This window comes from Clarias gariepinus, chromosome 4 (genome assembly GCF_024256425.1).
Source record: "Clarias gariepinus isolate MV-2021 ecotype Netherlands chromosome 4, CGAR_prim_01v2, whole genome shotgun sequence".
Lineage (NCBI taxonomy): Eukaryota > Metazoa > Chordata > Actinopteri > Siluriformes > Clariidae > Clarias > Clarias gariepinus.
In genome coordinates, this window is record NC_071103.1 from 28,156,704 (window position 1) to 28,173,114 (window position 16,411).

Sequence of the window (16,411 nt, forward strand, 5' to 3'; positions counted from 1 at the left end):
CTGTGTATTAGATCCTATACCGACAGATCTTCTCAAGGAGATGCAGTAGTACAAGCACTAACAGAACCCCTGTTGAAAATAATTACAGTGGAACTTTGGATTACAAGTAACGCGGTTTACAAATGTTTTGCAAGACGACCAAATCTTTTTATTTATTTTTGACCTGGAAAAAACGAGCATTGTCTTGGTTTACGAGCACCGAGTATCATGTATCACGCATGAGCTTCTTGTTTTGACGCCGAGCGTCACGTGATCACAACTGAGCCAATGGCTTTTCTCTCTTTGAGCTGCGGAATCGTAGGTAATTGTCTCCCACGCAGTGTTCGTCTCTTACTGGTATAATCAACATCCGCGCACGCATGTACTGTTTACTATAACACTGTGACCACGTGTGTGTGTGAAACATTTTATTTTGTTTTTGTAGAGCGCACGTGTGTGTGCCCGCGTATAAATCAAAATCAAATCTCATTAGAGAGTAATTTTTTTCCTCTCCCTCTCTGTATAAGCCTGTTGTTTTTCATTTTACCTTTGAAAAGAATTGCGACAGAGCAGTTTCTGTGTAAGGCAGAGTGTGTGTGTGTTTGTGTGGGAAGCCGAGAGTAGGAGGGGGTGGTAGGGGGGCTGTAAAGGCGAGAATGTGTGTGTGTGTGTGTGTGTGCGTGTCTCTCTCTCTCTCTGGTGATTATTCTGCATGTTCTCAAGTTATCAGTTCCCCCACGTGGTCTGCTTGGGATGTGTGTGGACACGCTTAAGTGTGACCTTAGTGCGATTATAAATTCCAGTCTTTCATGTAGATAATATTACCAGGATTGCATTCTTTAATCTTAGTAATATTGCCAAGATATTGAGTATAACATCACTAAACAATGCAGAAAAATTAGTTCATGCTTTTATTGCTTCTAGGTTGGACTATTGTAACACCTTACTGTCTGGTTGTTGAACTAGGTGCATAAAAGCTTCAGTTAGTTCGGAATGCAGCAGTAAAGATCCTCACTAGAACCAGAAAATATGAGCACATCACCCCTATCTTATCCACACTGGCTCTCAGTAATTTTTTTAATTGATTTTAAAATACTACTTTTGACGTATAAAGCATTAAATTGTCTCAAGCCACAGTACCTGAGCGAACTGCTGGTGTCTTACTGTACGTTTAGCCACACCTACTTAGATTAAAGGATGCAGATTGCTTGTCAGTGCCGCATAGTATAAAAAACTACAACAGAAGGCAGAGTTTTTTTTTTTTTTTTTTTGTTTTACAAAAAACTATTTATTTAACCAAGGATTTTTTGTGAATAGATATGCCTTAGATAAAAGGAGCAGATCTGGGGGACTCATGGACGTTGAGTATTATTATGAACTTGTATGTTTAGATGGTGTCTTCCCCAATTTTATTGATCATTGATCTCATGTCTGTGTTTCCTTCTGGCTGTACCTTTTAGTTAAGCTGTCATAGTTAGTCCTGCCGGAGTCCCTGCTTGCATTTTGCACTAAATACACATTCTCCTTATACATTATATGACTATGACCATACCTATTATCTCTTTTTCATTTTTCCTCTCCTCTCTCCACTTCTCTCTCTTCTTCTCCTCTCTCTCTCTCTCTCTTTCTCACTCTCTCTCACTCTCTGTTGAGCTAAACATTTCTATCATGAGCTGTCAGTGATCCAGACCTTTCTGCCTTCTGGACATATCTGACTCATCCTGGTGTTTCGAGATGTGGTTGCATGGATTCCCCATCTGGTCTGCTTGGGATGTGTGTGATGATTGGTACAGTTCAACTTAACCATGGAGACGGTTTTGGCCCCGGCTAATGCAGACAGCTGTTCGCTGAGGACTTGTGACTGCAGTGGCTCAATAGCTCAGGACTGGAATTTCCCACATTCTACCTGAGCTTCCTCTAACAAACTGGATTGCATATCAACTTAAAGACATCAACTGTTATATTGTTATATAAAACTTCCAGCTGCCTAACACACATGACGTATGACTGCAAATCCATCCCCGCTATCCATTATCACCCAAATAAGGATGGGTACTCTGTTAAGTCTGGTTACTCTCAAGTTTTCTACCTACTGCCATGTCAGTGAGTTTTTCCTTGCCACCTTCGCCCTCGGCTTGCTCATCAGGAATGATCTTAGCACTTTGATTCATGCACATTTTTCACATTTTATACAAACTTCCATAATCTGTTGATTGTGTAAAGCTGCTTTGCAACAATGACAACTGTGAAAAAGCACTATACAAATAAAATTGAATTTGAACTTAATGTTCTGTTTCTTTGTAAATACAACTAACTATTTTACATAATGCAATACATATTGAATGAACATAAATATGTTCCCTAAACATAAATTTGTACCCATGTACTATACATGCATGTAAGTACTTTGTCCTTGATGGAAAAGATTCCTTTACATCAATATGAATTTGATAAAATACTTCAAGCTTTTTTATTTCAGTTTTTAAATATTAGGGCTTACAGGTCATAAAAATCAAAAACTCAGGATCTCAAAATATCTGAATATATAGAATAATAGAGTTGTTGTAAATTGCAATTCATACGTAATACGTACATTCTGTGTATCTCTTGTACTAGTTCAGCACACACATGCAGAAGACTGCTGACTTGACAGTTGTCTAGAAGACAATCATTGACACCCTCCACTAGCAGTGGAGGCCACAGAAGGTGCTTTATTGCATATTCGTGGAAAATTTACTTAAAGGGGAAAATGTAATAACAAAAATTGAAGAAGCAATAAGGATGACTGTCAATTCAAGAACTTGGGAAAGATTCACAAGGAGTGGAGTACATCAAGAGCCACCATGTACACCATGTTCTTCATGGTGCTTGTTGCTAGTATCAAGCCACTTCTGAACCACAGACCAAGTGAGAAGCATGGGCTAAGGTGTAAATTTTGCAGTAAATTTTGCATTCCATTTGGAAGTCCTCGAGTCTGGAAGAAGGGTGGAGGGGCACTTCATGTTTTTCACCCGCTTACAAGCTTTATGGAGATAGCAATTTTCTTTTCCAACAGGATTAAGCACCTTCCCACAGTGCCTAAACTACCACTTACTTGTTTACTGACAATGATATTACTGTGCTAATTTGCCGGTCATCTCCGCCAAACCCCATATAGAATCTATGTGAGATTGTCAAAAGTAAAATGAAAAAAACACAACCCAACAACACAGATAGACTGAAGGCTACTTAATAAAGCAATCTGGTCTTTAATAACGCCTTAGCAAAGTAATACACTGATCACCTACATGTTGACTTGATGCAGTAATCAGGTTAAAGTAGCCCACACCAAGTATTGTATGCATAAATTAACATAATTTCCCTTTTTGATTGATCTTTGGACAAATTTCCAATACTTTGTATTTGAATTTAATTTAATATGCATGTAATTAATCTAGTATAGAAATTTCACTTTTAAATTACAAAAGAAAATTTACTTCTCTATGATCTACTTTTTTGATAAACTGTATATTCACTTACACAAGTACAAAAAAGGTGGAGCAAAGGGATGTCTTACACCCCCAATTATTTTATATCAAACGATCATCACATGAGGCAGTCTTGGCTAAACAGCTAACTAACATTAAGGCAGCTATAATGTTTAGGATGCAATAAAAAAAGATGACATTTTGTTATTCATGCCTACATTTAGCCAAACTCTTTTATATTAGGTAGCAAATGACAATAGCATCATTTTATAAATGCTAATCTGTTCTTCTTGAAAATTGTTTGCTATAGAACACTTGCAGTCATACATGGTGAAAATATTTACCAAAAACAGAATAGTTTACATACTGTATTAAACATGTCTGTCACTGATCTAGTTCCTCTCTACATTGCCATGAAGTGTAGTCATCACTCTGCTATCTGTGCTGTCTGGCGAGTGATTGAGTTCCCTGCGCATGTTCTTACACTGGTGTCTTTGGTCATTTATTGTATATGATAAAACAGCTGCATTTAATTTTAAAAAATCAGCCTAATTTAAGCTTTAAAGAAGTAATTTACCAAGAAAAATAGCTGCAGATGCTAACTGAATACCATGAAAAGCTTAGCAATGCTAATTAAAACATTATGATATAATTTAGCACCTGCATGTGCAGTACATCGTAGCACAAGTACATCATGTATATTAAATATTTACTGTGGTGAATTCAACAAACATTTATTTAATAGCTATGATACCTTAGATAAAATGGTCACTACTGAAGCATTAGTGTTAACTAGCATTGTAAAACCAGCATTATAAGACCGCAGTCAGAGTGTAAACAGATTGTAAACCTTTATGTTTGTTAGCTCATTGGCAACACTCATGTATGGTTTATTTCAGTACTTACTGTATCACCCTCATAGCCTCTGCCACCCTGTAGAGAATTTAAAGACAAGGATTTTTTAAGTAAAAAGCAGATATGAGTTTGGTTTATTTGTAATATGTTGTATGTACCACTCCTACCTTTATACCTCTTCTCCCCTGACAACCTGGATGTCCTTGGGTTCCATTTAAGCCTGTTGGCCCCCTCCCTCCCTGCAACACCACAATGAGTTCAGTGTGAAAATGGTGTATGTTGGGAAGATACATATAAAATGCGGTAATAATAAAATCAGTCATACAGCTTCTCCTTCTTCTCCTGGAAATCCAGGATGTCCTTTCTGTCCAGGAGAGCCCTGTTAAAAGGTAAGAGATAAGTAACTTCATTTTAAAATCCCAGTGTCATTACTCTCTCTATATATATATCCATTCTGCCTTGCATCAGACTGTATATGATCATTTATAATATTATGTGATACCTTTGTCCCTGGAGGTCCTTGAGATCCTCGCACCCCTTTATGACCAGTACATTTACACGTCACATTACAGCACTCTCGTGAGGCGACAGAATCCTAGAAAGAGTTGGAAAAGAAGAGAATTTGGCACTTACGTACCTCTTTACACAATTTAATGTTTTACACAATATTTTTTCCTGCTCACATCTACAGTACTTAAATGAAGCATAGAGGACTGTAAACTCAAATAAAGCTGTCCATTTAAAGATGTTTTATGACAGGTATGATTTAGCTTGTAATTTTATCATGTTTTTCTATAGTATCCAGTAATTGCTATAATATGACAGGCAGTTTTTATCATGTGTTGTAATGGAATCATAAAATCCTTTTGATTTTTAAGATGATATTGTGATATTAAAAGGCAAAACTTTATCCTGTTATTTATTTGTACCTTAGAATGTGTAATTAGTTAGATGTTTTCACTCACAATCTGCTTCTGCAGAGAACTGGCTACATTTTGCATTCCAATCATAAGAGGCTCATTGTAGCTAAATCCTCTTCCATATTCCAGCTTTTGTAGGTCTGTGATGTTCTTGGCTCCTTCCAGAGCGACTGGAATCAGTGCATGAACTCCTGGCATACAAACACAATACTGTAAATTAAGGAAAACTAAGAATAGTCACAACAATAAACACTTATAGTATTGTATTTTATGTCAATGATAAAGGGGAAAAGTAAGGATATATTTTATATCCCCTACCTTATAAGCTAAGACTTTCCTATGAACAACAAACTTTTTATATTATAACACAGACACACACACAAAATTTAATTACTGCCTTCTTACCACTTTTCTTGAGATTCTCTGAGGCAACAATGAGATTTTGTACTAATACATCCAGGCCATCAGTGAAAATGATCAATATCTAAGCACATTGATAAGGGCAGTTTAAGTGTTTGGCTTTTTATCAGGCAATTTTTTTTATTATTAAAAAATGAAAATATTAGTATTGCTATCATTTGGTACACTTTGGAATACACAATTTTTACACACATTTTAATGTGAAAGTCTACTCATTTTTCAGTTCATGCATTAAAATTGATAGTATTTCTTACTTTAACACCAGCTTTGGATGCTGCAAACTTATTCTGAAAAGAGTGTAGCAGCTGGGTGTTAAAAGCCAGAGCCTGAGTCTTCTTATAGTCCATCACTTTCTTCACTGAAGCTTCACTGTAGGGCTCAAAGTTAATGTCATGCAGTATCTTGCCATCGCTAGCAACCAGGCGGAACCCAATGTTAGTTTGTAGAACAGGCTGCTCGGGTAGACAGCACAAGTTGTTCACAGTGGAAATATGTCTGATAATCTCAGGAAGGAAGGTCTGCAGGCTATACTGGCCACTAAAGAGTGAATGTGAGCTACCACGGGATATATCAAATCCAATACCAATATCTACAGTGCAACCTGTAAAAAGAAGCAAATAATGCATAAATTGGAAATATTTGTTTAATGTAAAGATTTATCAACCAATAAAGGTTATGATACTCATGTATCAGCACCTTCATATTCAGGGAAAATTAACATCGCCTTCTGTACTTACTCTCTGGATCTTTTTGTTTGGAATCGCAAATGCTATTGATCACCTCCTGTGTTGTTTTGTTTAATTTGAGGTGATCAAAATTGTCCACATAAAACACTCTGTCAGGTAACGCAGCAATGTAGTTGATCTGTGACCATGAGATTTCACCTATTCCAATCACAAATATTTCAATCCCCATGGCCCTCAGTTGATGAGCTGGGCCCTTAACATCATCATGTGATTCTCCATTAGTGATCAACAACAGGTTCTGTGAAATTCCATCTTGAATGCGGCTCCCACGACTGGCATGGAAGAACTCCTGCACTTGTTTTAGAGCATATCCAATTTTTGTTTCTTCTTTCATTTGCTTAATGGCTTTAATGGCCGTCTTCACATCCATGTCATTATTATATTCATTCAAGTAAAATTCCTTTTTGTAGTGTGTACTAAACTGGGCTACACCAACTCTAAAGAGGTCTTGTTTGATGCGAAGATTGTCAATGAGACTAAGCATAAAACTTATCATAGTCTTCCATGACATCTCTTTAATGCTTTCAGACCCGTCAATCAAAATGACCAAATCAGCTGCCTTTTTCTGACACTCTGAAAAACAATGAAGTCAGATTGAAATCAGAGGTTATGTAAGATGTTATTAGAATATGGTACTCTATATGATAGAAAATTATGACAAATTTAACACTGGAGTACTTATCCAATTTATCTGGAGTATCTGATTTATTTGAATTGGTTCAAAGAAATATCATCTATGTAAACATAACTCCAGTTTAAAAAAAAAGAATGTAAAGTCTTTTTTTTTTTAGAGATAATATTTTAATGTCATGCAGTTACTGTACCTGGTTTTGTGTTGTTGCAGATCACACTGGAAATGTTTTTTTGCAGGGTCTTTAAAGCTTCAAAGTCATGAACATAGAAAACCTTGCTTTTGTCTTTGGTTATGATCTTTAGCTCATTTGTATCTGCACCGGCCACGCCAACGCCATAAACCCTAACACTAAGATTTTGAAGCTTATCAGCAGGGTCAGATAAATAGTGTACATCTGTGGCCTGGCCATCAGTGATGACAAACAGCATCTGTGGGACACCTATTGTCCCTCTTCCACCATTGGCTTCACTAAAGTAGTCCAGTGAGTAAAGTAGTGCCCTGGCTGTGTATGTGTTTCCACCGGTATGCTTTAGATCATTTATAGCATCCCGCACTTCTCGTTTACTGTAATAGCGATTAAGGGGAAATTTAATCTTTGGTGTGTCAGAGTAAAGAATAGTACACAAACGGACATTGTCTTTTCCAACCTGTGTGGTGTTTATCACTGAGTTCATGAAAAACTTCATACTGTCAAAGCCAGGTTTGGTGATGCTGTCCGAATCATCCACTAAAAAGACAACATCCGCTACCTGTGATTTCTGGCAATCTAAAAAAAGAATCATGAAAAACAGGACCAAATGATGAGTAGAACATAAATAAATAACATTTTAATAAATCTCTTATATGAAAGGAAAACTGTGATATTATGTTTAGCTATTAATTATATAAAGTATATCCAGACCTATAGAAGACAAAGAAGACAAAATGATGGTTTAGGAAAAAAAAGCACAAGGAGAAGTGCCTACTCCACAACAGTAGGCAGGTGGTTTTAATGTTAAAGCTAATGAGTGTTTGTTCTCCCACAATGTCAGAAAAAAAAGTTCTATAAAGAACCCTATTTTACTTTGATATTCTAGAATTGTTAAACAATTAAATAATTATTAAGACCTTTTTTTCTTAATAAGGAAAATTAACACTGATTTGTTAGTTAGTTCCACAAAGTAAATAGCCCTTGTGAAATCATGTTAATTGTGTTACTAGCATGGTGCAAAATTGCTACATTTTTGCTACATAAAAAGTATGGCTCACCATCAACAGAAGTGCAGATCTTAAGCAAGAGATCTTTATATAGGGAGTCCAGTGCATCAAAATCTCTTTCCAGACAAACTTTGTCCTGAGTCCCGCTGATCTCTCGCAGTTGTCTGCTGTTGGCATTACGTCCTCCTATGGAGTATATTTTAATGCCTTTGTCTCTGAGGGCTTGTGCAGGCTGAGCAACAGCATCCTGAGATTCACCATCCGTGATCACAATGAGAATCTTTGGAGTGCTGAGACGACCCCCTTGTTGTGGATCAAAGTACTCTGTCACAAATCGGAGTGCATTGCCAATCATTGTCCCACCACCTCGTTGCTTCATATCATTAATAGTCTGCTGCATTTCATGTTTGTTGGAAAATGTGTTAAGGGAAAATTCAGCGTGCAAGTCTGAGCTAAATTGCACTACTCCGAACTGTACACTATCCTTGCTGATTACCGACTTCAAAATTATAGTATTTATGAATTTTTTTATCTTCAAAAAGTCTTTAAGGTCAATGTTCCATGAACCATCAATCAAAAAAATTACATCTGCTACCATGTTCTTGCAGGCTATAAAAAAAGAGAAATAATTGATAGTCAATGCACCTAATAATTATCAGAATTTATGTATTTTTTTAATCAACTTTAATTACATGTACATTCAGCACCCTTACCCTCATCTAAACAAATATCAGTAACAATTTTATTCTGGAGGGGTTTCAGTGCATCAAAGTTGGTGACGAAGTACATCCTCTTTGGATCAGCTGCTATCTTAAGGAGCTCTGGTTGATTTGCGTCTTTCACTCCAATGGTGTAGATGGTCACCCCCTGTGCTCTCAACTTTGCTGCTGGCTCTTTCACTTCATCCTGGGACTTTTCATGAGTAATGAAAATGAGAATCTCTTCAACCTTGGTGCCACGAGTCTTTTGAGCCTCCTTAAAAAGTGGGATCATGAAAGACAGAGCGGCTCCAGTCTGTGTGCCTCCACCTATTTGCTGAATGCTGTCCACAGCCCTTTCAAGAGAGGCTCTGTCATTATATTCACCCAGTCGAAATTCTAGTGTGGGGACACTGGCAAATTTCACCACCCCCACATGAACCTGTTTTGGTCCAATAGCAAACATGAGCAAAAACTCAAGAATGAACTTTTTCATGTCCTGAAAGTCTGCTAAATCAATACTTCCAGAATGATCAATTAAGAAATAGATGTCTGCTTCTTCTGTCTGGACACATCCTAAAAATTATAATATGCTTAATGTCATAGTTGTTCAAACAAACAAACAAACAAACAAACAAACAAACAAACAAACCCAGGAGAAAAGCTTAACACTTTTGATAATGCAATCTATTTTACTCAGAATGCAACCTGACCTGACCCACCTTGCGGGTTGCAAGTTGATACTTGTTTTAAGCAATTATTCAGTGCAAAATATTCTAATTGATAATCCTGATTTCATAATATATGTATTATGTATAGATATTTATTTACCTAATGTGACATTGTGACAAAGACTAGCCATACAAGCACAACCTTACTTTAAGCATCCATATTTTCCTAAGATGAAGCACTGGAATGTGTTAAGGTAAAAAACCATTGTAAACAGTATCTGAGCTTTTTGAGTTGTGAGTAAAGTGGTTTGCACAAGTTGTTATGATTTATCAGGGTGAATGTGTAATGTCTTACCTTGCTTTAAAGTGTATCTAACAGACTTGTCAACCGCTGATCGGACAACATTGTTACACAGAGTCTTCCTTAGAATTTTTTCCATTGTATTAAGCCTAGCAAAGCTTTCCACACTGAAAACAAACCTCGCAGGAGGATAAGATGCAATCTCTTTCAGCTGCTCTACATTATCTTTCGTGACTCCCAAGGCATAGACCTGAACTCCACTTCGCCGTAGCTCTGTTGCTTGTTTTGTGACATTATCCAGCGAGTCCCCCTCAGTTATGACCACAGCAATCTGCTGCACTCCTACATTACGTCGGCTGCCCGTTTCATTGGTGAAGAGTTTATCTTTGGCAAACTTCAGCGCCTTGCTAGTTTTGGATTCCCCACCCTTAAAGGGTAAAAGTTTAATGTACTGCAGAATGTCGTCTTTGTTATCAAAAGTATTTAGGTAAAAGTCAGCTGTGGGTGTGTCACTGTATAGCACCATTCCAACCCGCACTCCATCAGAAGTTATCTCCAAGCCATTAATCATACGGTGAAGAAAGTTTCGAACCAGTCTATAGTTTGAAATAGCAATGCTGTCTGACACGTCCACAATAAACACTATATCTGCCACTGGAGCTGATTTGCAGTCTGTGAAAAGAAAAAAACACTACATTTTATTATAAATCTAGTTAATTTTAAAGGATTTCAATATCAGTGGTGAACAATGTATGTGATTTCTGATGATCGTTTTGACATGTGACTGAAAACAAAGACAATCTGACCTCCAGTTACTTGCACTGTTTCCTTAGTTTCAATGATAGTCTTCACATCTTGTGTTAATTCTATGGCACTTTTGTTTCTTGCATCATGTACAAAAGAAACTTCCTTTAGGCTAGGGACTCCAAGTGCAGGAGCAGAACCATGTGGACCAGGACTTCCAGGTAGACCAGGTGATTCTAGCACAAATAGTTCTTTGCTGAAGTCAACATTGACAACAGTCACTTCCTCATCCTTTAATGCACGAAGTGCTTTGTGTATATTATCATGTGATTCCCCTTCGCTCACGATCAGCAGATACTGCTTATTTCCCTCTGCAATTCGGCTGCCTGCTTCAGAGGTGAGGAGGTGAGTGCGCACATAATCCATCGCCTTTCCAAGTTTACGCTGTCCAGTGCCTCGCAATTGAAATTTGGGAATAAGTGCAAGTACTTCACTTTTACTTTTGTAAGCATTAAAATGAAATTCCACTGAAACATTTTCGCTAAACTGAGCCAAAGCCATTTGATTGAATGTACTCCCCACGTTAAGTTGATTGACTAGTTGTTTCAGGAACTGTGACACCTTTTGGGTCTGTTCAACTGAGCTGTCCACCAACACAAGCACATCTTTGAACTTTGGAGCTAGAGCTGAAAGCAATAACAGTATAACAGAAAAAAAAATGAACTGGTTTCAGTAGTGGTTTACTACAATATTATTATGTATTATTAAAGTTGATGATGAATGAGGTTTATTTCTAATTGTTGAAACATTACCTTGCTGTTGGGCCTCCGTAGAAATACACACTTTGTCAACTATGGTGCTCGTGGCTTTTACCAGCTCCTCATAGTCTTTAAAACTCAGTACAAAACGCTGATATGGTTTGTTAGCAATGGACTCTAGCTCTGTAATGCTAGCTTTACCAACCCCAATGGTGAAGATTAACACCCCCTTTCTCCGTAGCTCCGTGGCTGGACTCTTCATCTCATCAACAGAGCCACCATCTGTGATCACCACAGCGATCTGTGGCACACTCTGACTGATTCGACTACCACTTGAATTTGTGAAGTAATTGTCTCCGATAAATTGGAGAGCTTTACCAGTTTCAGTGCCTCCTTTTAGGTAGGTAAGTTTGTCGACCTTCTCTAGCAGGTCATTTTTGTCTGCATACTGCCCCAATTGGACCTCATGTTGGGGGCTATTACTGAACTGTACTATTCCTACTTTGACTTTAGTAGGTGTGACATCAAGAGCCACTAGGAAATCGTGTAGAAACTTCTTCACCCTCAGGAAGTCTGCATCACCAATAGTACTAGAGCCATCAACAAGGAACACAATGTCAGCTAAGTTAGCCTTGCATCCTGAAAATAAAAACACAAAAATATAACCCACATTTTGTTAGTTAATTAATTTTATAATTTGATATAATTAAACAGTTTAGGAATATAAACTTATCACAAGATGACCACACCTTTTTGTGGCTTTGTTGACTTTATGGCAGAATTCAATTCAATTCAATTTTATTTGTATAGTGTTTTTAACAATTGACATTGTCGCAAAGAAATTTTATCAGAATATTTAAGTTTGTATGAAATGTGAATGTGTATGAAAAGGCTGGCTATACCCTGGGTGGAGTGCTCATTAACCTAACATATCTCTACCTTGTTAAAGAAACTAACCAAGCATGGGGAGAACATGCATAACCCCTGAAACCCCGGACTCTGGAGGCAAGGCAACAATTTAATCTCTAGGCCACCATGCTGCTATAATGTGATGCTCTTATTACCCAATTGTTGTGTAAATATATAGTGGCTTAAAAAAACAACAACATTTAGTCCCATTACCGTTTTGCATACTTCCTTGAACTACAGGTTCAAATAAAGTTTGGTTTAATTATTTTTTTCCTCTATTAAGTCACACACAGTAATTCATGATAAAAAGTGACAACATCCCCCCACCTCACCACATGTACTATGTTTTTATACTCTTGGCTAAAACAGTTGAAATTAAGTTCAAATTACAGTTTGACTAGACTGTGATTGGAGTCCACCTGTGGTTATTCCAATTAATTGGAGATGACATAAAAAGGTGCATACAGTACTTGTGTCATCTTATTAGTTACAGACATAGGCCGGAGCCTGGATATAAAACCATGCCTAAAGCCATTAATGCCCTCAATAACACAGTGGGTTACGTTGTTTTGGCGTAGAGGAAGTCTGGAAGCACCAGAGTTATCTCTTATCAAAGCGTTTGTAGAAGAAGGTCTAAATTACAGAGTAAGAACTCCCAAACACATGTGGAAGTCAACATTTATCACAGTTTTGTATGCACAGCTGTACATAGTGGGTGCTGATAAACCCCATATGTTCTAAACTGTTGTGTTCATACAAAGCCTAAAAAACCTAACATAAAACATGCATAAAAAACACTCCCAAATTTCCATAAAGGTGAAACAACTATGCTAAAAGCTGCTATGGAAAAATGTAAAAGCTTGATACTACATGCCTTAAACTCTGCATGAGTTGGTTATATCCAAGATGGCGGCGCGGCAGCAGCACGCAGCGGCCGCTCCGGAGCCAAAATGGTGCTAGGTTGTTTAGAGCATTTATTTTACTCTGTGTATGGATATCATTGCGACTGGTGTCCGTACATACAACCACCAGGCACTTTTGTACCTAAATAACCCGGTTAACGACATCTACGATGAGCTACGGGAAAAGCTACGCGACCTCGGCTTGCTGTGGGAACCAGGCCACATTTCCAAGATGGCGGCGGTGAGGTCAGCTGCCGTTACGACTGCTCCGACCACCTTTTCTTTGTTTTTGTTCTTTAAGTTAGTTTACAGCGTTTTAAAACCGGCAAAATTACCACCATGGAGAACATTAGTTATGATAGAGACACTCTTGTTTCTATTGGTATACAATGTACTCACAATTCAACGTTTTTAACTCCGGATCCGAGCTGGCCGAGTGAGATCCTGAGGGACAACAAAGGACGCGACGCGAAGCGGCGGACCCGGGGGAAACGAGCCGGCGTCAGGAACAGGCTGAGAACCCGTGCACACCGCACACCTCTGCCTAGCATCCTGCTCGCAAACGTCCAGTCACTGGAAAACAAGCTCGATGACCTCAGGGCCAGGATGGGGTTCCAGAGAGACATTCGGGACTGCAATATCCTCTGCTTCACCGAGACATGGCTGAACCCAGCGGTGCTGGACCACGCCATCCAGCCGGGCGAGTTCTTCTCGGTTCACCGCATGGACAGGACACGGGACTCGGGGAAGTCAAGGGGAGGCGGCGTGTGTTTAATGGTGAACAGCAGCTGGTGCAACAGCGCAAGCGTTGTTCCTCTCACACGCTCCTGCACACCAAATCTGGAACTATTGCCCATCATGTGTCGTCCTTTTTATCTACCTCGGGAGTTTACATCGGTCATAATCAGCGCCGTTTATATTCCACCACAAGCGGACACGGACACTGCCTTATGCGAGCTGCATGAGGCACTCACACAACAACAAACACAACACCGGGACGCTGCGCTTATTGTGTCGGGGGACTTTAACAGTGCCAACCTCAAACGCGCAGCGCTGAACTTTTATCAGCACATCACCTGCCCCACCAGGGGCGAAAGGACACTGGACCACTGCTATACAACTGTCAAGGACGGCTACAAGGCACAATCTTGTCCACCGTTTGGTAAATCCGACCACGCCGCCATCTTCCTCATGCCAAAATACAAACAAAGGCTAAAACAGGAAGTTCCGGTTCAGAGGGAGGTCGCGCGCTGGACGGACCAATCGGTGGCCGCGTTACAGGACGCACTCGATGACGCAGACTGGGACATGTTTAGAAACAGCTCTGATGACGTCAGCGTGTTTACGGAAGCGGTTGTGGGATTCATTGTGAAACTAGCGGATGATACCGTGGAAAAAAAGACTATTAAAACGTTTCCCAACCAGAAGCCGTGGGTGGATAAAACCATCCGCGACGCTCTGAGATCTCGCACCGCTGCCTACAACACGGGACTCGCGTCGGGGGCATGGAACCGTACAAGGCTGCGTCATACAGCGTCCTGAAGGCGGTGAAAGAGGCAAAGCAGCGCTACGGGAGGAAACTAGAGTCACAGCTCCAACAGAGTGACTCTAGGAGCCTGTGGCAGGGATCAAGGACAATTACGGATTATAAAGCACCAACATCCGGTATGATGAACGCAGACGTGACTCTGGCAGACGAGCTGAACACTTTCTATGCTCGCTTCAAGGCTGCAGCTAAAGACGCTAGCGATGCTAATGCTAGCGGCGCTAACGGCTGCAGACAGGAAGTCACTGCCAGCACCGGAAGCGCGTTTATCATCACAGAGCATGACGTGAGGAGAGCCTTCAAGAGAGTGAACACCAGGAAAGCAGCAGGACCAGATGGCATCTCAGGCCGTATCCTCAGAGCCTGCGCAGACCAGCTAGCACCTGTGTTCACTGAGATATTCAACATCTCTTTATCTCAGTCGGTGATCCCCACATGCTTCAAAGAGTCCATCATTGTTCCTGTCCCAAAGAAACCTCATCCTGCTTCCCTCAATGACTATCGCCCTGTAGCCCTCACCTCAGTAGTAATGAAGTGCTTTAAACGCCTGGTCAGAGACTTCATCATTTCTTCACTACCCGACACACTGGACCCACTACAGTTTGCATACCGCCAGAACAGTTCCACAGACGATGCAATCTTTCATCTTCTCCACACATCACTTACTCACCTGGACACTATGAAAGGGAATTATGTTAAAATGCTCTTCATCGATCACAGTTCTGCATTTAATACCATAATTCCCTCCACACTTACCACCAAGCTGGAGCACCTGGGACTCAGCTCATCAATGTGTCAGTGGATCTCCAATTTTCTGACTGGCAGACCACAGGCAGTAAGGATGGGCGGACATGTCTCAGCCCCCCTCACTCTCAGCACTGGAGCCCCCCAGGGTTGTGTTCTGAGCCCCCTGCTGTACTCTCTGTACACCCACGACTGCGTGGCCACTACCAACTCCACCACCATTATCAAGTTTGCTGACGACACTGTTGTGGTGGGCCTGATCACAAACAACGATGAGACGGCCTACCTGGAGGAGGTTGGAAATCTGGAGAACTGGTGCCAGAGGAACAATTTCCTCCTGAACGTCAGTAAGACAAAGGAGCTGATAGTGGACTTCAGTAAAAAGCAGGTGAGGAACTACCAGACCCCTGTTATCAACAGGAGCCCAGTGGAGAGAGTGGACAGCTTCAGATACCTCGGTGTTCACATCACGCAGGACCTGGCATGGTCCTGTCACATCAACACCGTGGTAAAAAAGGCCCGGCAGCGTCTCTACCACCTCAGACGCTTGAGAAACTTTAGACTGCCCTCCATGGTGCTCAGGAATTTCTACTCCTGCACCATAGAGAGCATCCTGACGGGAAATATCACGACCTGGTTCGGGAACAGCACCATGCAGGACAGACGAGCTCTACAGAGGGTGGTGCGATCAGCTGAGCGCATCATCCGCATCGAGCTCCCTGACCTGCACTCGATCTACAGCAAGCGGTGCTTGACCAAGGCCAGGAAGATCGTGAAGGACTTCAGCCACCCCAACAACGGACTGTTTACTCTGTTGCGGTCTGGGAAGCGATTCCGCTCCCTGAAGGCCAACACAGAGAGACTGAGGAGGAGCTTCTTCCCGCAGGCGATAAGGTCTCTCAACCACAACCACACCACTA

General features: G+C 40.3%; 1 protein-coding gene across 1 annotated transcript in view; it reads right to left on the minus strand.

Moving 5' to 3' along the window:
• Positions 1-16,411, minus strand: part of col6a4a (collagen, type VI, alpha 4a) — a 54,115-nt gene that overhangs the window by 14,243 nt on the left and 23,461 nt on the right. Inside the window, exons 3-16 of the mRNA XM_053494376.1 lie at positions 11,445-12,029; positions 10,695-11,318; positions 9,943-10,560; positions 8,932-9,492; positions 8,270-8,827; positions 7,212-7,787; positions 6,379-6,960; positions 5,896-6,242; positions 5,627-5,705; positions 5,267-5,412; positions 4,804-4,896; positions 4,627-4,680; positions 4,469-4,540; positions 4,353-4,379 (exon numbers count right to left, since the gene is read on the minus strand). Of these exons, the coding sequence (XP_053350351.1) occupies positions 4,353-4,379; positions 4,469-4,540; positions 4,627-4,680; positions 4,804-4,896; positions 5,267-5,412; positions 5,627-5,705; positions 5,896-6,242; positions 6,379-6,960; positions 7,212-7,787; positions 8,270-8,827; positions 8,932-9,492; positions 9,943-10,560; positions 10,695-11,318; positions 11,445-12,029 (4,922 nt within the window). The remainder of the gene's footprint in view (positions 1-4,352; positions 4,380-4,468; positions 4,541-4,626; positions 4,681-4,803; positions 4,897-5,266; positions 5,413-5,626; positions 5,706-5,895; positions 6,243-6,378; positions 6,961-7,211; positions 7,788-8,269; positions 8,828-8,931; positions 9,493-9,942; positions 10,561-10,694; positions 11,319-11,444; positions 12,030-16,411) is intronic.